This window comes from Zeus faber, assembly GCF_960531495.2.
Source record: "Zeus faber genome assembly, chromosome: 10".
In the NCBI taxonomy this organism is placed as follows: Eukaryota; Metazoa; Chordata; class Actinopteri; order Zeiformes; family Zeidae; genus Zeus; species Zeus faber.
Genome location: NC_137199.1, coordinates 15,945,618 through 15,971,457, shown reverse-complemented (window position 1 = coordinate 15,971,457; position 25,840 = coordinate 15,945,618). Strand labels below are relative to the sequence as shown.

Here is a 25,840-nt window from a genome sequence, read left to right as displayed (position 1 = left end):
AGGGAAGAGACTTAACTAAAGTTAAAATTGTCACCAGACAGTAAGCAGGCTAAAAACTGAGGAGACAGTGAGCAGGCTAAAAACGAAGGAATCGAACTCAAAACTCTCTAGCAAGGAGGCTCCAGGTTTGACGTGACTTGGAATGATGTGAGCTTCAGAACCATGGACAGCTGCAAATCCAGAGTTCAGAGCAGCAGTGGGTGTGACAACACCAAGCATGTATAACAGGTCCCCAGATACTCCTGTCATGACTTTCATGTTGGTTTACTGCTGCATTTCCCTTAATAATTAGATGGCAAAGTCCAAACAAATGCCCACTTGGCTACAAACTGTCTGTGTTTAATCATTGTATGAAATCTTCAGACCAAGTTTTTATCAGCAGTTTCAAAACAATTCTTAATTTGTGCAGTTTTCACAGTTCTGCAGTGGTCTCCAAAGCAATTTGCTGAAGTAAAACAACTTGAATATCACCACATAGGTACTTTGGGACATGTTTAACAAGAAGAATATGGTGGAGTTGGCTGATAAGAAAAAATTTGGTTATTTTTTTGAATGGAATTGTTTTGACCTGCCAATGTAGAACTTAATGGGATATTGTTAGGACTTAAGCATTTGATTAATTACAAAATACCCAAGTAAAAAAAAAATTGAAAATAATCACAGAGGCACTTGGGGACATGGTATCCAACAATCTGGTGGAGTTTTCTCGTAACAATAATTATTTATTTTATGGAATTTTTAGAATCGGCCTAAATAGCAATATTTGTATTGCGTATAACTTAAACATCTTATTAATAAAACATGTTGTAGTGAAGGAACAAAAAAGTAATAACAGATGTATGTATTTCAACAAAGGAATATGAGAAAAAATATATAAATGTTCCCGTTTTAAAGGACCTTCGTGGCTTTACCGTACAAAGCGATGTAGACGCGCAATCACGTTTGAAGAGAAGAAGGCGCGACCGCACGGGCTCACGCTCTGTCCAATCCCCCGGCGTGAAGTAGGCGGCTGCGCAAAGGGAGGTTCGTTGCTTGAGATCTCCTCGGTGAAAAGACGAATTTTGAGTTACGCACGTGAAACACAACGTGCTCAATAATGTCAAAAGCATGTGCATACGGATAGTGCATTGCCATTGTATTTTCTTTCCATGAAATTGGAACATATTTTAGATCATGGGCTCAGGCGAACCAGGCGGCTGCCTATTGTGCAACTGCCACAAGGGGGCCAAGATGGGCGGGTGAAAACACCGACCTAAATTATCATCAAGGATTATATAATAATTTTTGATGAAAAAAAAACCACCCTTATAATATAATATTAAACGCCATTTTCCGACAAAGTAGGTTTATTTAATTTTTCACCCATACAAAACATTGTAATGTGCCCGACAAATATTAATGTAGATGAACATGCCTGGAGCAAGTATTTTGATGAGGCTAGAACACAATTTCCTTTTTGAGTGCAATGTATACATTCAATGCGGCCTCAACATGTGTAATGATATATTATTTAAAACTGTCATCCCTTGAGTATAATGAGTGAAACGTGTTGCTGTCATATAAAACCATGATTAATTATTAGTTACATACAATACAATGCCTATTTATCAATTTCATATTTGGTGTTTGGTTGGTTTTAACATGGCTCGGTGCGCATGATTCAACATCTTGTGCAATTTACCGCATTTGGAAGTGGTTATACATGCATACAGTGTATTTATCTCATTTGGCCACTTGGGGACATTGTTAGACCGTGGCATGTGAAAGTCGTTTCAGAAAGCTGGAAGCTCCTCCCAGGGAGAGGGACGATTGCGTATACTGTATTTGGCTCTTTGTAACAAAGAAAGGTCGTGGGAGAGAGAACGCTGCCGAGACCATTTTATTGGGTCGCTTCCGAAAATATAAATATAGGTCGGATTTGTTTCATGCACATTAAGCGGCGCTGCCCATCGGGAGGATTTGCATTTCAATCAAATATTTCTTCGATTTGGAAGGAATTATGCCTCCACCGAAGAGAAAAGATTCTGCTGGGAAATATCGGATGGTCGTGCTTCTCTGGTGTTGCTGGGGAGCGGTGACTGGGCAGCTCTCCTATTCCGTTTCAGAGGAGGTAACCACAGGCACCGTTGTTGGAAATATCGCTAAGGATCTAAACCTCGGTGTTCAGGATCTGGAGTCCCGCAGGTTCAGCATTGTTTCCGGAACAAAAAGGAAATATTTCGAGGTAAATCTGAAGACCGGTGTGCTCTTTGTCAATGAAAGGATAGACAGAGAGGAGCTGTGTGCGATCGGTAAAAAATGCACTGTTAATGTAGAGGCTGTAATCAAAGATCCATTAAAGCTGTATCGGTTGGTGGTTAATATATTGGATATAAATGATAACGCACCCTTTTTCGAAGATCATTTACAGGTCCTCAACGTAGCGGAGAGTACTCTACCGGGAGTGAAATTTGGACTTTTAGAGGCATCCGATATGGACGTTGGCAAAAACAAGGTTAATACATACAAGCTCAGTCCCAATGAATATTTTTCTTTAGAGCTCCACAAAGGAGGAGAGAGTGTGTCTGCTGAGTTAGTCCTGCAGAAAGCATTAGACCGAGAGAAACAGGCTCTTATAAAGCTCACGCTGACTGCAGTGGACGGAGGAAATCCTGCCAAGTCAGGAACATCACAGATCCATGTTAAGGTTTTGGATAATAATGACAATCCCCCGGTCTTCAGTAAATCATTGTACAAAACACAAATACTGGAAAATCTATTAGCAGGGACAACAGTAATCTTTCTTAACGCGACGGACGCAGATGAGGGTATAAATAGTGAAATTGAATATTCTCTAAGACGTAAAGGCCAGGACCATATATTGGATTTATTTAGTTTAGATCCAAAAACTGGTGCAATTTCAGTAAAAGGTCAAATCGACTTTGAAGAGAATCCCGCATTTGAGATCCACGCACAGGCCAGTGACAGAGGCCAGCCGCCGATGTCGGCACATTGTAAAGTACTTGTAGAAGTAGTTGATCTCAACGATAACGCTCCTGAGATCACAGTGACGTCGTTAGTCGACGCTGTTAGCGAAGACGCCAGACTAGGCACTGCGATTGCTCTCGTCTCAGTTGTCGATCACGATGATGGAAAAAACAGTGCTGTAAAGGTCATTGTCGTCAATGGCCAACCGTTTGAATTGGAAACAAACTATAAAAACTATTATTCATTAGTAGTTAACGGGCCTCTTGACAGGGAGAGTGTTTCCCAGTACAATGTGACCCTCGTAGCAGCGGATGAAGGGACGCCTCCTCTCTCCAGCACCAGTGTTGTTACTCTGCACATTTCTGACGTCAACGACAACGAGCCTCGCTTCACAGAGCCCCTGATTAATATTTATGTCAAAGAGAATGGGCCAGTAGGAGTAGTTATTAAAACTGTGTCTGCAGTTGATAATGACGTCAAACAAAATGCTGAAGTAAGTTACTCATTATTGACAAGCACCAGTTCTTCATTAACGCCGTCTGTGATGGTGAATATCAACTCAGAGACTGGAGACATTGTCGGTCTTCAATCTTTTAACTATGAAGAGTTGAAAACTTTCCAGTTTAAAGTCCAGGCCACAGACTCTGGAGTTCCTCCACTGAGCAGCAACGTGACTGTGAATGTTTTTATCCTGGATGAGAATGACAACAGTCCGGGGATTCTAGCACCTTATTCTGAACACGGCTCCGTTAACAGTGAGAACATTCCCTACTCTGCTGAAGCAGGATATTTTGTGGCTAAAATCAGGGCTGTGGACGCTGACTCTGGATACAACGCTTTGCTTTCTTATCACATCTCTGAGCCCAAAGGAACAAATCTTTTCCGAATCGGAACCAGCACTGGAGAAATCAGGACTAAGAGGAGAATGAGTGACAATGACCTGAAAACTCACCCGTTGATGGTGTTGGTTTCTGATAACGGAGAACCCTCCCTGACAGCTACTGTGTCTATTGATGTGGTTGTGGTGGAAAACACGGCTGACATCCAGACTCAGTTCAGACATGTGCCCGTGAAGGAGGAGAGCTTCTCTGATTTAAACCTGTATCTGCTGATCGCCATTGCGTCAGTATCAGTGATCTTCCTACTGAGCCTCATCAGTTTAATAGCTGTCAGATGCCACAGGACAGACAGCAGTTTCAGCAGGTACAGCGCCCCGATGATCACCACCCACCCTGACGGGAGCTGGTCTTACTCAAAATCTACTCAGCAGTATGACGTGTGTTTCAGCTCAGACACACTGAAGAGTGACGTAGTGGTTTTCCCCGCACCATATCCACCTGTAGATGGAGAACTGATCAGTATTAATGGAGGAGACACTTTTGACAGGACTCAGACTTTACCTAACAAAGAAAAGGTAAGGAAACCAATCAAATATAAATCATTCTCTCCTTATTTCTCTCTAGATTTCTGAAGGTGACTTAATATTTTCTCTGAAATATAGATAAAATAGAATGCAAACTGTATTTTCATGTGTTCCAACTATATTATGCTGTCCTTGGCGCAGAACCAGGAACAGCGCTCTTGGTGGATAGATGAACATTATTTAAATGAATGAAACACATTTTCTGCAACTGGAAATGGATCTTGCGGAAATTCTCTAATTAACGATCTAACATGCTTCCACGAAGTTATTTCCCCTAAATCCATCTACATATAATTGTTTTTAAAGGGGTACAAAAGGGATGGGTACGTGTTAAACCACACAATTCTTTGGTGAGTTTTAGGTTTTATAGTTTACTATTCCACCAAGGCAAATGGCTCATTAAACCTGAGAAAGGGGTTATTATCATGAGTGTTTTTGTCTCTTGCTGTAGGGCTGGACACTTTTTTACAATAGCAAATTTTCCTTACGCTGCGATATCAGAGAATGGACATAATTTGGGCTCGCTGGAAAATATATTGTATCGCTATAAAATGTCCACAAGGGGACAGTGGAGACCAGGGCATTTTGACACGATGTAGGTGTTTGACGCTCCACCCAGAGCAGAGCGACGGTTATGCGGCTCCGGGCTTTGTCTCACAGAGAGGCGGAAGGATCGACAACGCAGCGGTCGCTGAATAAATGTATCGAAATCAGTCAATTCGAGTCGCAGGACATTTTCATCGTCAGTGATATTTCGACCGATGCTTCTTCTGTCGGATGGAATAATGAAATTACCGGAGGAAAATTTCTTTTTAGGCATTTATTTGATAGTGGTGCTCTTGGTGTGTCGCTGGGAACCAGCGTCTGGGCAGCTCTCCTATTCTGTGTCCGAGGAGGTAAACCCGGGGACCGCGGTTGGAAATATCGCCAAGGATTTAAATCTCAACGTTCCGGATCTGGAGTCCCGTAGGTTTCAGATTGTTTCGGGGTCGGAGGGAAAATATTTCGATGTAAACCTGAAGACTGGCGTTCTCTTCGTCGACGAAAGGATAGACAGAGAGGAGCTCTGCGCGAAAGCTGCGAAATGCGCTGTGAATATCGAGGCTGTGATCAATGATCCACTGAGACTCTATCGTTTGGAGGTAAATATATTGGATCAGAACGATAATGCACCTTTTTTCTCGGAAAACCAACAGTCCCTTGACATTCCCGAAAGTACTTTGCCTGGAGCAAAATTTGGACTTATAGAAGCATCGGATTTTGACGTTGGTAAGAACAGCGTTAATACATACAAGCTGAGTGCGAATGACTATTTTACATTGGACATTCACAAAGCAGGAGAGAGTGTGTCTGCTGAGTTAGTTCTGCAGAAAGCATTAGACCGAGAGAAACAGGCTCTTATAAAGCTCACACTGACTGCAGTGGACGGAGGAAATCCTGCCAAGTCAGGAACATCACAGGTCATTGTTCATGTTTTAGATATTAATGACAATCGTCCAATTTTTAGTAGTTCTTTGTACAAAACAACGATTTTGGAGAATTCATCACCTGGAACAACAATTATTATTCTAAACGCCACAGATGTAGATGACGGTCTGAATAGTGAAATTGAGTATTCATTAAGAAGTAAAGGACAGAAGCATATATTTGATGTATTTGAAATTGATCCTAAAACTGGTGCAATTTCAGTAAAAGTTCAAATCGACTTTGAAGAAAATCCCGCATTTGAGATCCACGCACAGGCCAGTGACAAAGGCCAGCCGCCGATGTCCACTCATTGTAAAGTACTTGTAGAAGTAGTTGATCTCAACGATAACGCTCCTGAGATCTCCGTGAGGACATTGGTGAACAGTGTGAAGGAAGATACTAAATTAGGAACTGCAATTGCCCTGGTCTCTGTAATTGATAAAGATGACGGGGGAAATGCAGCTATCAAAGCTATTGTTGCAAATGAGCCAACTTTTAAATTGGAGACAAACTACAAGAATTATTATTCATTAGTACTTAACGGGCCTCTCGATAGGGAGAGTGTTTCCCAGTACAATGTGACCATCATAGCTTCTGACCAGGGGACCCCATCTCTTTCTAGCACGACCGTTGTTAATGTTCACGTTTCTGATGTCAACGACAATAAACCACGCTTCACAGAGCCTTTGATTAATATTTATGTCAGAGAGAATGGGCCAGTAGGAGTAGTTATTAAAACAGTGTCTGCAGTTGATGATGACGTCGACCAAAATGGCCAGTTAAGATACTCATTTTTGACGAGCAGTAGTCCCTCATTATCGATCTCCACATTGGTGAATATCAATTCAGAGACTGGAGATGTTGTCAGTCTTCAATCTTTCAACTATGAGGAGTTGAAAACTTTCCAGTTTAAAGTCCAGGCCACAGACTCTGGAGTTCCTCCACTGAGCAGCAACGTGACTGTGAATGTTTTTATCCTGGATGACAATGACAACAGTCCTGGGATTCTAGCACCTTATTCTGAACACGGCTCCGTTAACAGTGAGAACATTCCCTACTCTGCTGAAGCAGGATATTTTGTGGCTAAAATCAGGGCTGTGGACGCTGACTCTGGATACAACGCTTTGCTTTCTTATCACATCTCTGAGCCCAAAGGAAGAAATCTTTTTCGAATCGGATCCAGCACTGGAGAAATCAGGACTAAGAGGAGAATGAGTGACAACGACCTGAAGACTCACCCCTTGCTGGTGTTGGTTTCTGATAATGGAGAACCCTCCCTGACAGCTACTGTGTCTATTGATGTGGTTGTGGTGGAAAACACGGCTGACATCCAGACTCAGTTCAGACATGTGCCCGTGAAGGAGGAGAGCTTCTCTGATTTAAACCTGTATCTGCTGATCGCCATTGCGTCAGTATCAGTGATCTTCCTACTGAGCCTCATCAGTTTAATAGCTGTCAGATGCCACAGGACAGACAGCAGTTTCAGCAGGTACAGCGCCCCGATGATCACCACCCACCCTGACGGGAGCTGGTCTTACTCCAAATCTACTCAGCAGTATGACGTGTGTTTCAGCTCAGACACACTGAAGAGTGATGTAGTGGTTTTCCCCGCACCATATCCACCTGTAGACGGAGAGCTGATCAGTATTAATGGAGGAGACACTATTGACAGGACTCAGACTTTACCTAACAAAGAAAAGGTAAGGAAACCCAACAAACATAAATCCTTCTCTCCATATTCCTCTCTAGATTGTTGAAAATGACTTTTTTTTGTCTCTGAAATTGAGATACAATAGGATACAAACAGTTTTTTTCATGTCTTCTAACTATATTACGCTCTCCTAGGCGCTGAACCAGGGACAGCGCTCTTGGTGTATAGATAAACATCAATCAAATGAATGAAACACATTTTCTGCAAATGGAAATGGATTTAGCAGAAATACTGTAATTTACAATCTAACATGTTGCCATGGAGTTATTCCCTTTCAACTCATTCCATTTAAATTGTTTTAAAATTAGAACAAATGGAGTAGATACATGTTTACTGAGAGAGCAGAATTCATTTTGTGAGTTTTAGGGTTTATTCTTTAGTATTCCACCAAGGGAAATTTGTAATTTAACCTGAGTAAGATTTTGAAATCATCAGTGTTTTTACATCTCTTTCTGTTGTGCTTTCACAAAATTAAATTGATCTGTAATGTTACATACCAGCGGTTGCCCAATTTTTTTTCACATGTTTTTTGTCCTGTTTCGCTGCTGTCGTGTTGTGTAATTTACGTTGCGATATCAGAGAATTGAAAACATTTGGACATGCTAGAAAATATATTGTAACGCTACCAAATGTCCACATGGGGACACTATAGACCAGGGCATTTGAACGCGATGGCGGCGCTTGAAGCTCCACCCAGAGCAGAGCGACGGTTTTGTGTCTCCGGGCTTTGTCTCACAGAGAGGCGGAAGGATCGACAACGCAGCGGTCGCTGAATAAATGCATCGAAATCAGTCAATTCTAGTCCCAGGATTTTTTCATCGTCAGAGATATTTCGACTGATGCTTCTTCTGTCGGATGGGATAATGAAATTACCGGGGGAAAATTTCTTTATTGGCGTTTATCTGGTGCTTTTGCTCTTGGTGTGTCACTGGGAACCAGCGTCTGGGCAGCTCTCCTATTCTGTGTCCGAGGAGGTAAACCCGGGGACCGCGGTTGGAAATATCGCCAAGGATTTAAATCTCAACGTTCAGGATCTTGAGTCGCGTAGGTTTCAGATTGTTTCGGGGTCGGAGGGAAAATATTTCGATGCAAACCTGAAGACTGGCGTTCTCTTCGTCGACGAAAGGATAGACAGAGAGGAGCTCTGCGCGAAGGCTGCCAAATGCGCTGTGAATATCGAGGCTGTGATCAATGATCCACTGAGACTTTATCGTTTGGAGGTAAATATATTGGATCAGAACGATAATGCACCTTTTTTCTCGGAAAACCAACAGTCCCTTGACATTCCCGAACATACTTTGCCTGGAGCAAAATTTGGACTTATTGAAGCCTCAGATTTGGATATTGGTAAGAACAGCGTTAATACATACAAGCTGAGTTCGAATGATTATTTTACATTGGACATTCACAAAGCAGGAGAGAGTGTGTCTGCTGAGTTAGTTCTGCAGAAAGCATTAGACCGAGAGAAACAGGCTCTTATAAAGCTCACACTGACTGCAGTGGACGGAGGAAATCCTGCTAAGTCAGGAACATCACAGGTCATTGTTCATGTTTTAGATATTAATGACAATCGTCCAATTTTTAGTAGTTCTTTGTACAAAACAAAGATTTTGGAGAATTCGTCACCTGGAACAACAATTATTTTACTAAATGCCACAGATGCAGATGATGGTCTGAATAGTGAAATTGAGTATTCATTAAGAAGTAAAGGACAGAAGCATATATTTGATGTATTTGAAATTGACCCTAAAACAGGTGCAATTTCAGTAAAAGGTCAAATCGACTTTGAAGAAAATCCCGCATTTGAGATCCACGCACAGGCCAGTGACAAAGGCCAGCCGCCGATGTCCACTCATTGTAAAGTACTTGTAGAAGTAGTTGATCTCAACGATAACGCTCCTGAGATCTCTGTGAGGACATTAATGAATACTGTGAAGGAAGATACTAAAGTAGGAACTGCAATTGCCCTGGTCTCTGTAATTGATAAAGATGATGGGAAAAATGCAGCTATCAAAGCTATTGTTGCAAATGAGCCAACTTTTAAATTGGAGAGAAACTACAAGAATTATTATTCATTAGTACTTAATGGGCCTCTCGATAGGGAAAGTGTTTCCCAGTACAATGTGACCATCATAGCATCTGACGAGGGGACCCCATCTCTTTCTAGCACGACCGTTGTTAATGTTCACGTTTCTGATGTCAACGACAATAAACCACGCTTCACAGAGCCTCTAATTAATATTTATGTCAGAGAGAATGGGCCAGTAGGAGTAGTTATCAAAACAGTGTCTGCAGTTGATGATGACGTCGACCAAAATGGCCAGTTAAGATACTCATTTTTGACGAGCAGTAGTCCCTCATTATCGATCTCTACATTGGTGAATATCAACTCAGAGACTGGAGATGTTGTCAGTCTTCAATCTTTCAACTATGAGGAGTTAAAAACCTTTCAGTTCAAAATCCAGGCCACAGACTCTGGAGTTCCTCCACTGAGCAGCAACGTGACTGTGAATGTTTTTATCCTGGATGACAATGACAACAGTCCGGGGATTCTAGCACCTTATTCTGAACATGGCTCCGTTAACAGTGAGAACATTCCCTACTCTGCTGAAGCAGGATATTTTGTGGCAAAAATCAGGGCTGTGGACGCTGACTCTGGATACAACGCTTTGCTTTCTTATCACATCTCTGAGCCCAAAGGAACAAATCTTTTCCGAATCGGAACCAGCACTGGAGAAATCAGGACTAAGAGGAGAATGAGTGACAATGACCTGAAGAGTCACCTGTTGGTGGTGTTGGTTTCTGATAATGGAGAACCCTCCCTGACAGCTACTGTGTCTATTGATGTAGTTGTGGTGGAAAACACAGCTGACATCCAGACTCAGTTCAGACATGTGCCCGTGAAGGAGGAGAGCTTCTCTGATTTAAACCTGTATCTGCTGATCGCCATTGCATCAGTATCAGTGATCTTCCTACTGAGCCTCATCAGTTTAATAGCTGTCAGATGCCACAGGACAGACAGCAGTTTCAGCAGGTACAGCGCCCCGATGATCACCACCCACCCTGACGGGAGCTGGTCGTACTCCAAATCTACTCAGCAGTATGACGTGTGTTTCAGCTCAGACACACTGAAGAGTGACGTAGTGGTTTTCCCCGCACCATATCCACCTGTAGATGGAGAGCTGATCAGTATTAATGGAGGAGACACTTTTGACAGGACTCAGACTTTACCTAACAAAGAAAAGGTAAGGAAACGGAACAGACATAAATACTTCTCTCCATATTTCTCTCTAGATTTTTATCAATGGCTTTTTTTTTGTCTCTGAAATTTAGATACAATAGGATACAAACAGTTTTTTTTCATGTCTTCTAAGTATATTACGCTCTCCTAGGCGCTGAACCAGGGACAGCGCTCTTGGTGTATAGATAAACATCAATCAAATGAATGAAACACATTTTCTGCAAATGGAAATGAATTTAGCAGAAATACTGTAATTTACAATCTAACATGCTGCCATGGAGTTATTTCCTTTCAACTCATTCCATTTAAATTGTTTTAAAATGAGAACAAATGGAGTAGATACATGTTTACTGTCAGAGCACAGTTCTTTTTGTGAGTTTTTGGGTTTATTGTTTAGTATTCCACCAAGGCCAATTTGTAATTTAACCTGAGTAAGATTTTGAAATCATCAGTGTTATGCATCTCGTTCTGTTGTGCTTTCACTATATTAAATTGATCTGTAATGTTACATACCAGCGGTTTACCAATTCATTTTTCACATTTTCTTTGGTCCTGTTTCGCTGCTGTCGTGTAGTTTAAAATACGTTTCGATATCAGAGAATTGAAAACATTTGGACATGCTGGAAAATATATTGTACCGCTACCAAATGTCCACATGGGGACACTTTAGACCAGGGCATTTGAAGGCGCTTGAAGCTCCACCCAGAGCAGAGCGACGGTTTTGTGTCTCCGGGCTTTGTCTCACAGAGAGGCGGAAGGATCGACAACGCAGCGGTCGCTGAATATATGCATCGAAATCAGTCAATTCGAGTCCCAGGATTTTTTAATCGTCAGAGATATTTCGACTGATGCTTCTTCTGTCGGATGGGATAATGAAATTACCGAGGGAAAATGTCATTATTGGAATTTATTTGGTGCTTTTGCTCTTGGTGTGTCACTGGGAACCAGCGTCTGGGCAGCTCTCCTATTCTGTATCCGAGGAGGTAAACCCGGGGACCGCGGTTGGAAATATCGCCAAGGATTTAAATCTCAACGTTCAGGATCTTGAGTCCCGTAGGTTTCAGATTGTTTCGGGGTCGGAGGGAAAATATTTCGATGTAAATCTGAAGACTGGCGTTCTCTTCGTCGACGAAAGGATAGACAGAGAGGAGCTCTGCGCGAAGGCTGCCAAATGCGCTGTGAATATCGAGGCTGTGATCAATGATCCACTGAGACTTTATCGTTTGGAGGTAAATATATTGGATCAGAACGATAATGCACCGTTTTTCTCGGAAAACCAACAGTCCCTTGACATTCCCGAAAATACTTTACTTGGAGCAAAATTTGGACTCATTGAAGCCTCAGATTTGGATATTGGTAAGAACAGCGTTAATACATACAAGCTGAGTGCGAATGATTATTTTACATTGGACATTCACAAAGCAGGAGAGAGTGTGTCTGCTGAGTTAGTTCTGCAGAAAGCATTAGACCGAGAGAAGCAGGCTCTTATAAAGCTCACACTGACTGCAGTGGACGGAGGAAATCCTGCCAAGTCAGGAACATCACAGGTCATTATTAATGTTTTAGATAATAATGACAATCGTCCAGTTTTTAGTAGTTCTTTATACAAAACAAAGATTTTGGAGAATTCGTTGCCTGGAACAACAATTATTATTCTTAACGCCACAGATGCAGATGATGGTCTGAATAGTGAAATTGAGTATTCATTAAGAAGTAAAGGACAGAAGCATATATTCGATGTATTTGAAATTGATCCAAAAACAGGTGCAATTTCAGTTAAAGGTCAAATTGACTTTGAAGAAAATTCTGCATTTGAGATCCACGCACAGGCCAGTGACAAAGGCCAGCCGCCGACATCCACTCATTGTAAAATACTTGTAGAAGTAGTTGATCTCAACGATAACGCTCCTGAGATCTCTGTGAGGACATTAATGAATACTGTGAAGGAAGATACTAAATTAGGAACTGCAATTGCCCTGGTCTCTGTAATTGATAAAGATGATGGGAAAAATGCAGCTATCAAAGCCATTGTTGCAAATGAGCCAACTTTTAAATTGGAGACAAACTACAAGAATTATTTTTCATTAGTAGTTAACGGGCCTCTCGATAGAGAGAGTGTTTCCCAGTACAACGTGACCATTATAGCATCTGACGAGGGGACCCCATCTCTTTCTACCACGACTGTTGTTAATGTTCATGTTTCTGATGTCAACGACAATAAACCACGCTTCACAGAGCCTCTAATTAATATTTATGTCAGAGAGAATGGGCCAGTAGGAGTAGTTATTAAAACAGTGTCTGCAGTTGATGATGACGTCGACCAAAATGGCCAGTTAAGATACTCATTTTTGACGAGCAGTAGTCCCTCAATATCGATCTCCACATTGGTGAATATCAATTCAGAGACTGGAGATGTTGTCAGTCTTCAATCTTTCAACTATGAGGAGTTAAAAACCTTTCAGTTCAAAATCCAGGCCACAGACTCTGGAGTTCCTCCACTGAGCAGCAACGTGACTGTGAATGTTTTTATCCTGGATGAGAATGACAACAGTCCTGGGATTCTAGCACCTTATTCTGAACACGGCTCCGTTAACAGTGAGAACATTCCCTACTCTGCTGAAGCAGGATATTTTGTGGCTAAAATCAGGGCTGTGGACGCTGACTCTGGATACAACGCTTTGCTTTCTTATCACATCTCTGAGCCCAAAGGAACAAATCTTTTCCGAATCGGAACCAGCACTGGAGAAATCAGGACTAAGAGGAGAATGAGTGACAATGACCTAAAAACTCACCCCTTGGTGGTGTTGGTTTCTGATAATGGAGAACCCTCCCTGACAGCCACTGTGTCTATTGATGTAGTTGTGGTGGAAAACACAGCTGACATCCAGACTCAGTTCAGACATGTGCCCGTGAAGGAGGAGAGCTTTTCTGATTTAAACCTGTATCTGCTGATCGCCATTGCGTCAGTATCAGTGATCTTCCTACTGAGCCTCATCAGTTTAATAGCTGTCAGATGCCACAGGACAGACAGCAGTTTCAGCAGGTACAGCGCCCCAATGATCACCACCCACCCTGACGGGAGCTGGTCTTACTCCAAATCTACTCAGCAGTATGACGTGTGTTTCAGCTCAGACACACTGAAGAGTGATGTAGTGGTTTTCCCCACACCATATCCACCCTTAGATGGAGAGCTGATCAGTATTAATGAAGGAGACACTTTTAACAGGACGCAGACTTTACCCACCAAAGATAAGGTAAGAAACATGCTGTAAATTCCTTCCATGTAAGATGTACTATCATATTCAAACAAATCCTATTTGAATGAAGGCACGACATGACAACACACACTGCATACACAATTAACAAACAAATAAAAGACAAAATATATCGATAAACCTCTTTTGTCTGTAATATGTTATACATATTTAAATGTACGTGTATCTGTAATTACATAGATTTTGCTATATATGGACACCACGTGCGTCGCTCTCCATGGTGCTGAAATTGTTTCAAACGAGTGTGTTTATTTCATTGTATTTCACGTAAGCATCTAAGATGAAAGCTTTACAGATATATCTTCTACTCTAATCGAGGACGTGAATTCAAATATTTTATTCCAAATACGGCTCAGCACAATACCCTTGTGGTTGCGTTTGTTCTTGCCTCGAACTCAATGTTATCAGTTTTTATCTTTAATGTGCTCTATCAATCAGTCAACGACATTTTCCGATGGACCACTGTTATTGGAGACTTGAAGCTCGAGGCTTCACAGGGCAAAAACAAAAATCAAAAAAAAACCTTTCCGACCTCATTTGTGTTTTATCTTTTATCCACGCGGGGTCACTGTAGACCATGCTATCGAGAATTATTATTCTGGTTCAAGGCCCCTCCCTGGATAATAGCCTGACGCTCCGTGAGGCTTTGTCTGAAAGAGGAGCAGGCGGAGACGGATCGGATGGTATCAAAATGACCATTTCTTGTATATTTTTACCTATTTTTTCTCCAAATTGGACAGCTGGCACCTGAAAAATTGTGCAATAACTGGATTTTGACCGATCTTTGGCTTACATAGTGCGGGAAGATGCCTTCACTCGGTAGCTGGAGCTCTATTGTGGCGCCTCTATTCGGCCTACTGGTGCTTTTGCTGGAGTTTTACTGGGTGACGGCGTACGGACAGCTTTCCTATTCCGTTTCCGAGGAGGTAAACCCGGGGACTTCGGTTGGAAATATCGCTAAGGATCTAAACCTCAACATCCAGGATCTGGAGTCCCGCATGTTTCAGATTGTTACTGGTTCAAAGAGAAAATATTTCGACGTGGATGTAAAGACCGGCGTTCTCCACGTTCGTGAGAGAATAGACAGAGAGCAGCTTTGCGCCGAGGAAACTAAATGTGCAGTCATTGTTGAAGCTGTTATCAGCGACCCGTTAAAGATCTACCGAGTGGAAGTCGTAATCACAGACGTGAACGACAACGTACCGTCTTTTCGGGCACAGTCGCAAACCATAGATATAGCGGAAAACACATTGCAAGGGATAAAATTCCCATTGCTGGATGCCTCCGATTCCGACGCAGGGAAGAACGCCGTCAGTACGTACAAGCTCAGCCCTAATGAACACTTTGCGCTTGCTGTGCACAGAGGGATGGATGGTGTTTCTGCTGAGTTAGTGTTGCAGAAAACGTTGGATAGAGAGAAAGAGCCTCTGGTGAAATTAATTCTGACTGCTTTAGACGGAGGGACCCCGCAGAAAACAGGTACTTTGAATATCATAATTAATGTTTTAGATATCAACGATAATTCCCCGACGTTTAGTGTTCCACTGTATAAAGCCAGGCTTTTTGAGAATTCACCGATTGGAACCACCATCCTCACCTTGAACGCCACCGATGCGGACGAAGGTGCGAACAGTGAAGTCCTTTTCTCCATTAGTAAAAATGAAAAAGATCACATCTTAGAGATGTTTGACATTGACCCGCAGACGGGTGACATTACAGTTAAAGGTAATGTTGATTTCGAACGGAATTCTGCTTTTGAAATCCGCGCACAGGCTGTTGACCAAGGCCACCCCCCTATAGCCGCTCATTGTAAAGTGCTGATAGAAATCGTCGATGTGAACGACAATGCCCCCGAGATCACCCTGACGTCGCTCGCACATACAGTTAGAGAGGATGCCAAAATAGGGACAGCAGTTGCTCTGGTCTCCGTGCTTGATAGAGACAGCGGTGATAACGGTTTAGTGAAGTGTGAAATCACAAACGCGGTGCCTTTCAAATTGGAAATAAACTATAAAAATTATTATTCGTTGGTGGTTGACGGGCCTCTTGATAGAGAGGTGACGTCTGAGTACAATGTTAGTGTCAGAGCCACGGACGAGGGAGTCCCACCTCTTTGCACCACCAAGTCGTTCGTCGCGCACATTTCTGATGTAAATGACAACTCCCCAATCTTCTCTGAGCCCGTTATTAATGTGCACGTCAAGGAAAACCGAGCCCCGGGAGAGATTATTAAAAATATTTGTGCAGTTGATGCTGATACCAGTGAAAACGGCCGAATTGGATATTCATTTTTAGACAGGAAGAGCAACTCAATGGTGTATTCTACAATGGTGAATATTAACGCGGAGACGGGGGAGATAGTCAGTCTACAGTCTTTTAACTATGAGGAGTTAAAAACTTTCCAGTTTAAAGTCCAGGCCACAGACTCTGGAGTTCCTCCACTGAGCAGCAACGTGACTGTGAATGTTTTTATCCTGGATGAGAATGACAACAGTCCGGGGATTCTAGCACCTTATTCTGAACACGGCTCCGTTAACAGTGAAAACATTCCCTACTCTGCTGAAGCAGGATATTTTGTGGCTAAAATCAGGGCTGTGGACGCTGACTCTGGATACAACGCTTTGCTTTCTTATCATATCTCTGAGCCCAAAGGAACAAATCTTTTCCGAATCGGAACCAGCACTGGAGAAATCAGGACTAAGAGGAGAATGAGTGACAATGACCTGAAAACCCACCCGTTGGTGGTGTTGGTTTCTGATAACGGAGAACCCTCCCTGACAGCTACTGTGTCTATTGATGTAGTTGTGGTGGAAAACACAGCTGACATCCAGACTCAGATCAGACATGTGCCCGTGAAGGAGGAGAGCTTCTCTGATTTAAACCTGTATCTGCTGATCGCCATTGCGTCAGTATCAGTGATCTTCCTACTGAGCCTCATCAGTTTAATAGCTGTCAGATGCCACAGGACAGACAGCAGTTTCAGCAGGTACAGCGCCCCAATGATCACCACCCACCCTGACGGGAGCTGGTCTTACTCCAAATCTACTCAGCAGTATGACGTGTGTTTCAGCTCAGACACACTGAAGAGTGACGTAGTGGTTTTCCCCGCACCATATCCACCTGTAGATGGAGAGCTGATCAGTATTAATGGAGGAGACACTTATAGCAGAACTCAGACTCTACCTAATAAAGAGAAGGTAAGATTTACTTAATACTATGGTTAAACTCGAAAAACTGTTAACCTTGGCCCACTGCATTGAGATGTCTTTTCAAACTTTACAGTGTGGAAAAAACGTTTTCCTACTCCGTAGATTTGTAACGTTTCATATTGCTTATTTATATATTCAGAATTTGGACAAGTACATACGATTCCCCCATCTATTCGTTGATTGCGAAAACCTTTAATAAGACTATAGAAATGCACTGTCGACTGATAAAGTTTAGAGTAGACTTTATGTCTATGCATTGTAGGCATTAACGATTAAATTGAATTTATTTATCATTCTGTATTCATTATAATACTTTTATTATTGTAATTTATAATAATAATAATAATTATGATTATTATTAATATAATAATAACAACAACAATAATAATAATAGTTATTATTATAATAATAATAATAATAATAATAATAATAATAATAATAATAATAATAATAATTGTTATTATTATTATTATTATTATTATTATTATTATTATTATTTGGTCTATCCTTTTTTAATTATTGGACCAATTCCATTATTATCATTATTATTATTATTATTATTATTATTATTATTATTATTATTTCATGTACCATAGGTAACCAGGCTTGACGTTGTCCTGCACAGCATTATTATCCCTTTTCCCACGTCCAACATAGTGAGACGATGTCCCGCAATTTGATTTGCTCTACTTTTTTTTTTTTTTTTTCCAAATGTCAAATCACTGCACAACAGACGCTTTTCTAAACTCCTGCTTTTGTCCAACGGCTGATAAGGAAGACCGTCGTCACCGCGCTGTGTTGGATGTCAATCAAACGGCGCACACGTGGGTCACGTTGGGGCGGGTTTAAGCTGTCAGCGTCTCTGATACGCCCACCGGGGAAAGTCACACCTCATGCAGTTTCCTTGTTGAAAGGCGGAATATGATGGCAGCAACTACCAAAACCATCCGGAAATGCAGTTACTACCCAGAGTGGGAAAATACTTATAATTGTGTGAAGGCGATTTCAAGAGAGCGTTGTTTCCAAAGTTGCCAGCGTTGTTTTTTTCAATTTCGCGCGGAGGGGGATCGTCGTCTCGCAAGGACATAACGTGGCTCTAAAAAGAGACGTGCCGATCCATGGATTATGTTTTGCTTCATATTAAATGCAATGCAGTAGTTGGATTTGCGTCAGGAGGATGACTTGAGAATCTTGAAGTGAATGATGCCTGCTTCGTATATTAAGGGGAGGTATCTTTGATGGGACTGAAATGGACAATGCACTTGTGTATTTATTCCGCTATGCTTGTTCCGTTGTGTTGTGTTATGTTTCTGTTTATGAATGCATTCGAATTAAATATATGTGTGGAATCCGTCACAAGCTTAAGGCCTGATTCGTAACTTGGGTAGTCTGATGTGTGCTACTGAATCAACCAGAGGGCAAAGAAGATGTTACGAGCTAAGGGGCAGAATATACATGTTACATTTTTAAGTTAAATAGACATTATATCCAAATGTTAGACCACCTCTCAGCATTGCTAACGTGTCCCACACACACATGTACAATTTGTTGCACATTTGGTTTGTTGGCATCAGGTCACCCTAATCATATAGCCATCCATTTTTTAAATGATAATAATTTACTCCAAGGGTGTAACGCTCTCTACATGTTGTCTTTGTTGTTGGTCAATTACTGTATTGTTTTCATATTTTGATGTCCGGTCTGCTGCAGCACATCAATCCGTTTCGTTGTCTTCACTGGGCATGGCTGTGTGTTATTATTCCACCGTGCCCTTTCTTTTTTAAATTAGAAGGACATCTTTCACCAGTTTCGCCAAATAACTCGCGGTGTCGCCCGAGACCATAGGAAATAAAGAGAATCACTGTAGAACTCCTCCTCTGACCACAGACGTCACCACCTCGCGTTGCTTTGTGAGGTTCAGTCGGATGGTTCAGTCGGATGGTTCAGTCGGATGGGGCCGTGGCGACAAGGGTTGGGCCCTAAACATCAGTGGATACATGTTTATTTTTCCATATTTCGGGATTATATGATGTCACCTCGGATGGGCTCCTTTGGTTTTACGACGATGGCTGCTTTGTCACGATGGGATACATGGAGGTTTCTCTTCGCTCTGCTTTGTGTGTGCGACTGGTCCGCAGCGCAGATCTCCTACTCGGTTTCAGAAGAGGTGGACAAAGGAACGGTGGTCGGAAACCTCGCTAAAGATTTGAACCTCAAACTGAACGACTTGCAATCCAGGAGTCTTCAAATAAGTTCGATACACAGGAAGGTATATTTCCAGGTTGATTTGAAAAACGGATTCTTATTCGTTAACGAGAGGATAGATCGAGAGGAGCTGTGTCCCAACGCGGCGAAGTGCTCTTTAAACATAGAGGCCATACTGAGTCAGCCCCGTGATCTCCATCGAATCGAAGTTAATATTATTGATATTAATGACAATTCACCGTCTTTTAATGAGGAAAGTAAGATAATTGAAATGTACGAATCGTCATACCTCGGAGAAAGGTATCCGCTGCCTACAGCTCGTGACGCGGACACAGGCAGTAACTCAATAAAGTCTTACAAATTGACTCCAAATGAACATTTTTCATTGGATGTGCAGAGCAGCGAAGGGCAGAGTTTATCCGCCGAGTTGGTGCTGCAGAAAGCTTTAGATCGAGAGAAACAGGCTGTGATTACACTAACTCTGACCGCTGTAGACGGAGGAAAACCAGCGAGATCAGGGACATTGCAAATCACAGTAAATGTAATGGACGTCAATGACAATTCGCCTTTGTTTACCAGATCGCTCTACAAAGTGCAGATCGTCGAAAATGCAAAAATTGGAAGCACGTTATTGACACTGAGCGCAACTGATTTGGATGAAGGTGTGAATAGTCAGATTGTGTACTCGTTGGCAGAGAAGGGGCATGTAGATCCCCATGACAAATTCTCCCTGAACGAACAAACTGGTGAAATAACAATTAAAGCTGACATTGATTTTGAAGAAAATCAAGCATATGAGATTCGTGTCCAAGCACGAGATAAAGGCACGCCTCCCCGCATTGCACATAGCAAGGTTTTAGTAGAAGTGATTGATGTGAATGATAATTCTCCAGAAATATCTGTATCATCACTTATGAGTCAAGTTAAAGAGGATGCTGAAATAGGTACAGTTGTTGCGTTAGTCACTACAACTGATGAAGATAAAGGCAAAAATGGCCTCACTTCTTGCAGAATTACTGGTTCTGTGCCTTTCAAGTTGAAATCAAACTATAAAAACTATTATTCTTTATTAGTGGACGGGGATCTTGACAGAGAGAGGATCTCTCAGTATAATGTCACTATTACAGCCACTGATGAAGGGACTCCACCTCTCTCAGGTACTAATGTCATTACTATTACTATTTCTGATGTAAATGACAATGCACCTCAATTTCCTGAGCCTGTTATAAATGTTTATGTGAAAGAGAACAGACCAGTGGGCGACGCAATTCATAGAATCACCACTGTTGATGCAGATACAAATGACAATGCAAAACCAACCTACGCTATAGTAAACAGCTTCAATAGTAACATCCCTGTATTATCTATGGTAAATATAAATTCAGATACTGGAGATATTGTTTGCCTTCAATCCTTTAATTATGAGGAAATTAAAACTTTCCAGTTTAAAGTTCAGGCCACAGACTCTGGAGTTCCTCCACTGAGCAGCAACGTGACTGTCAATGTTTTTGTCCTGGATGAGAATGACAACAGTCCGGGGATTCTAGCACCTTATTCTGAACACGGCTCCGTTAACAGTGAGAACATTCCCTACTCTGCTGAAGCAGGATATTTTGTGGCTAAAATCAGGGCTGTGGACGCTGACTCTGGATACAACGCTTTGCTTTCTTATCACATCTCTGAAACGAAAGGAACAAATCTTTTCCGAATCGGAACCAGCACTGGAGAAATCAGGACTAAGAGGAGAATGAGTGACAATGACCTGAAAACTCACCCGTTGCTGGTGTTGGTGTCTGATAACGGAGAACCCTCCCTGACAGCTACTGTGTCTATTGATGTAGTTGTGGTTGAAAACACAGCTGACATCCAGACTCAGTTCAGACATGTGCCCGTGAAGGAGGAGAGCTTCTCTGATTTAAACCTGTATCTGCTGATCGCCATTGCGTCAGTATCAGTGATCTTCCTACTGAGCCTCATCAGTTTAATAGCTGTCAGATGCCACAGGACAGACAGCAGTTTCAGCCGGTACAGCGCCCCAATGATCACCACCCACCCTGACGGGAGCTGGTCTTACTCCAAATCTACTCAGCAGTATGACGTGTGTTTCAGCTCAGACACACTGAAGAGTGACGTAGTGGTTTTCCCCGCACCATATCCACCTCTAGACGGAGAGCTGATCAGTATTAATGGAGGAGACACTTTTGACAGGACTCAAACGTTACCAAACAAGGAAAAGGTATGTTAAGTGCTCTTTGATTTACTGATGTGTTTCGAGATATTTTGTGACATTTTAATCATTTCAATTATCTGGTTATTTCCATTGCCATGAACCTCGTCTGGATGGTGATATGAACTGCAACTGGATTATTTTTTTGTATGAACTTCGGTCGTTTGGGACCACCGTAGATCGTTTGAGTTTGGACATCTATCTAATGACACTTATTTTCAAAATGCGTTTTGTTCTTTTACGTATAATCGACTGTGTTCCATGAGTATAGTTTGTTGTTAAAAATTGCCAAAACCAACTTACATAGACTTTACCTGTCGGATCTGATGTCTGATTTGTCTCTTTAACGATTCCACTGTCCATGGTTCTGAAGTGAAAGCCACTTTTCTTTGTTGTTATGTGGTTTCTGTTATGATTGTGTTGAATCATTTTAAAATCATCTCACATTACAATCCCCTGTGATCACATTTGGTTGTTCTCATAGACTCAGACAAGCTGCTTTGATGATCGTGAAAATGATTTTAATCTCAGTTTACCCATCAAACTACCTTGCATACAGTTTCCTGACATGCATTTCATCTGATTTCCCATTTTCGTGTGGGGCGACACCAAACGGATTGTTTCTAATTGTCGTTTGTACGAATTACACTTTAATTTTTTAAACGTTGTCGTCACTACCTTTTGACACCGGGGCTTCTACAACAAGTCAGTTTATCTTGCTTATTTTTCCTCATCGTGCTTTTTCCCTCCTCATTCCGTTGGGTCTGCTCGTCCCTATAAGGGCGTATACGTTTAACCACGTTGTTTCTGTTTCACGACGTTTTGTTAAAGCAGTTAATGAGTTCAGCTCGTGGGGGCGCTCGAGACCACAGAAAATATGACGTTTAAGCTGGAAAAAACAACCCCTCTGTTCATGAGTCTAAATGTGCTGACGTCGCTTTGTAAGATCTGGGAAACAGACGAATGGAGTCGTGGCGAGAAGGATTGGACCCGGAACACATCTGGATATTTCTTTATTTTTAACGCTGTGGGGATTATACGATGTCACCTCGGATGGGCTCCTTTGGTTTTACGACGATGGCTGCTTTGTCACGATGGGATAAATGGAGGTTTCTCTTCGCTCTGCTTTGTGTGTGCGACTGGTCCGCAGCGCAAATCTCCTACTCTGTTTCAGAAGAGGTGGACAAAGGAACGGTGGTAGGAAACCTCGCTAAAGATTTGAACCTCAACCTGAACGAATTGAAATCCAGGAGTCTTCAAATAAATTCGGAATTTAAAAAGCTCTATTTCCAGGTTGATTTGAAAAACGGATTCTTATTCGTTAACGAGAGGATAGATCGAGAGGAGCTCTGTCCCAACGCGGCGAAGTGCTCTTTAAACATAGAGGCCATACTGAGTCAGCCCCGTGATCTCCATCGAATCGAAATTAATATTATTGATATTAATGACAATTCACCGTCTTTTGATGAGGAAAGGATTGTAATAGAAATGTATGAATCGTCAAACATTGGAGAAAGGTATCCGCTGCCCATAGCGCATGACGCAGACACAGGCAGTAACTCAATAAAGTCTTACAAATTAAGTCCAAATGAACATTTTTCATTGGATGTGCAGAGCAGTGAAGAGAGTTTATCCGCCGAGTTGGTGCTGCAGAAAGCTTTAGATCGAGAGAAACAGGCTGTGATTAGACTAACTCTGACCGCCGTAGACGGAGGGAAACCAGCGAGATCAGGGACATTGCAAATCACCGTTAATGTAATGGACGTAAATGACAATTCGCCTTTGTTTACTCGATCTCTCTACAAAGTGCAGATCGTCGAAAATGCAAAAATTGGAACCACGTTATTGACACTTAACGCAACTGATTTAGATGACGGAGTGAATAGTCAGATTGTGTTCTCGTTTTCAGAAAGAGGGCGTTTCAACCCTGATATGAAATTCGCTCTTAACGAGGAAACTGGTACAATAACAGTTAAGGAAAACATTGATTTTGAAGAAAATCGAGCATATGAGATTCACGTCAAAGCACGAGATAAAGGCACGCCTCCCCGCATTGCACATAGCAAGGTTCTAGTTGAAGTGGTTGATGTAAATGATAATTCTCCAGAAATTTCTGTATCATCACTTATGAGTCTAGTTAAAGAGGATGCTGAAATAGGTACAGTCATAGGTTTGGTGACTATAACAGATAGAGATGGAGGAAAAAATGGAATTGCAAATTGTAGAATTACTGGTTCTGTGCCTTTCAAGCTGAAGTCAAACTATAAAAACTATTATTCTTTATTAGTGGACGGGTCTCTTGACAGAGAGAGGATCTCTCAGTATAATGTCACTATTACAGCAACTGATGAAGGGACTCCACCTCTCTCAGGTACTAATGTCATTACTATTACTATTTCTGATGTAAATGACAATGCACCTCAATTTCCTGAGCCTGTCATAAATGTTTATGTGAAAGAGAACAGACCAGTGGGCGACGCAATTCATAGAATAACCACTGTTGATGCAGATACAAATGACAATGCAAAACCAACCTACGCTATAGTAAACAGCTTCAATAGTAACATCCCTGTATTATCTATGGTAAATATAAATTCAGATACTGGAGATATAGTTTGCCTTCAATCCTTTAATTATGAGGAAATGAAAACTTTCCAGTTTAATGTTCAGGCCACAGACTCTGGAGTTCCTCCACTGAGCAGCAACGTGACTGTCAATGTTTTTATCCTGGATGAGAATGACAACAGTCCGGGGATTCTTGCACCTTATTCTGAACACGGCTCCGTTAACAGTGAGAACATTCCCTACTCTGCTGAAGCAGGATATTTTGTGGCTAAAATCAGGGCTGTGGACGCTGACTCTGGATACAACGCTTTGCTTTCTTATCACATCTCTGAGCCCAAAGGAACAAATCTTTTCCGAATCGGAACCAGCACTGGAGAAATCAGGACTAAGAGGAGAATGAGTGACAATGACCTGAAAACTCACCCGTTGCTGGTGTTGGTGTCTGATAACGGAGAACCCTCCCTGACAGCTACTGTGTCTATTGATGTCGTTGTGGTGGAAAACACAGCTGACATCCAAACTCAGTTCAGACATGTGCCAGTGAAGGAGGAGAGCTTCTCTGATTTAAACCTGTATCTGCTGATCGCCATTGCGTCAGTATCAGTGATCTTCCTACTGAGCCTCATCAGTTTAATAGCTGTCAGATGCCACAGGACAGACAGCAGTTTCAGCAGGTACAGCGCCCCGATGATCACCACCCACCCTGACGGGAGCTGGTCTTACTCCAAATCTACTCAGCAGTATGACGTGTGTTTCAGCTCAGACACACTGAAGAGTGACGTAGTGGTTTTCCCCACACCATATCCACCTGTAGATGGAGAGCTGATCAGTATTAATGGAGGAGACACTTTATGCAGAACTCAGACATTACCCAACACAGAGAAGGTAAGGGAATTCACAACACAAACTTGCTTCAAAATTGATCTTCTTGAACATTTTGCTGGATTGTAAATTACTTCCAGAAATGGCACGGCCATGTAAATAGAAAAATATAAAATATATTTTTACTTTGAACAGTTTAATCTTATCAAAGAATTTATATAATTTGTATTATTTACATCTTCAACTTATTATGAGTCGTACTATACGATTTGTGCTTTAACCAATGTGTTTCCACTGGTATTAACAAACTGTTTTTTTTTCATCACATTTGTTTCACTATGAGTGACATTCAACCTAGGAATGAGCGCCCATGATTCTAATGCACAACCAATAAATGGTTGGTTGCATTTCGATGAAAAATATGTCCTCATCTTGCTCTTCCTAGTACTTTCATTTGGTAGAATATTATGGATCATTCATGACCACCGATATTGAGTTACCGTTTTCTTGTTCGAAATAATAGACTGTCTTGTTCATTTGCTTTCCTTTGTTTGTTGAGTTGTTTTTGGCATGAACAGCAGAGCTGTGTGGAAATTAGTTGCATAATTTCTTACTGGAATAGTGCTGTCCGTGGAGCCGGAACCAAACCTGATTCAAACAATGTTTTCTCTTCAAGCACCAAACTCATCAATCAGTGCGTGATTGGTTATACTTTTTATCTCCTTATT

At 41.8% G+C, this 25,840-nt stretch overlaps 3 protein-coding genes across 3 annotated transcripts in view; all 3 read left to right on the top strand.

The window, feature by feature from the left end:
* Positions 1-1,999: 1,999 nt before the first annotated feature.
* Positions 2,000-17,296, top strand: LOC307235891 (uncharacterized protein; the record flags this gene model as incomplete). Its single annotated transcript, XM_080008150.1, has 6 exons — positions 2,000-4,385; positions 5,252-5,356; positions 6,707-7,557; positions 10,022-10,813; positions 13,272-14,063; positions 14,882-17,296. 6 exons carry the CDS (start codon positions 2,000-2,002, stop codon positions 17,294-17,296), a joined length of 7,341 nt encoding a protein of 2,446 aa, XP_079864276.1.
* A 2,062-nt stretch (positions 17,297-19,358) lies between these two features.
* Positions 19,359-21,743, top strand: LOC307236165 (protocadherin alpha-2-like; the record flags this gene model as incomplete). The annotated part of the gene is made up of 1 exon (XM_080008483.1): positions 19,359-21,743. The coding sequence occupies one exon, from the start codon at positions 19,359-19,361 to the stop codon at positions 21,741-21,743; it is 2,385 nt and encodes a 794-aa protein (XP_079864609.1).
* A 1,059-nt stretch (positions 21,744-22,802) lies between these two features.
* LOC307236153 (protocadherin alpha-C2-like) overlaps positions 22,803-25,840 on the top strand; it is a gene marked incomplete at its 5' end in the record, with an annotated part of 66,388 nt that continues 63,350 nt past the window's right edge. The window contains one exon of the mRNA XM_080008462.1: positions 22,803-25,175. Within this exon, the coding sequence (XP_079864588.1) occupies positions 22,803-25,175 (2,373 nt within the window). The remainder of the gene's footprint in view (positions 25,176-25,840) is intronic.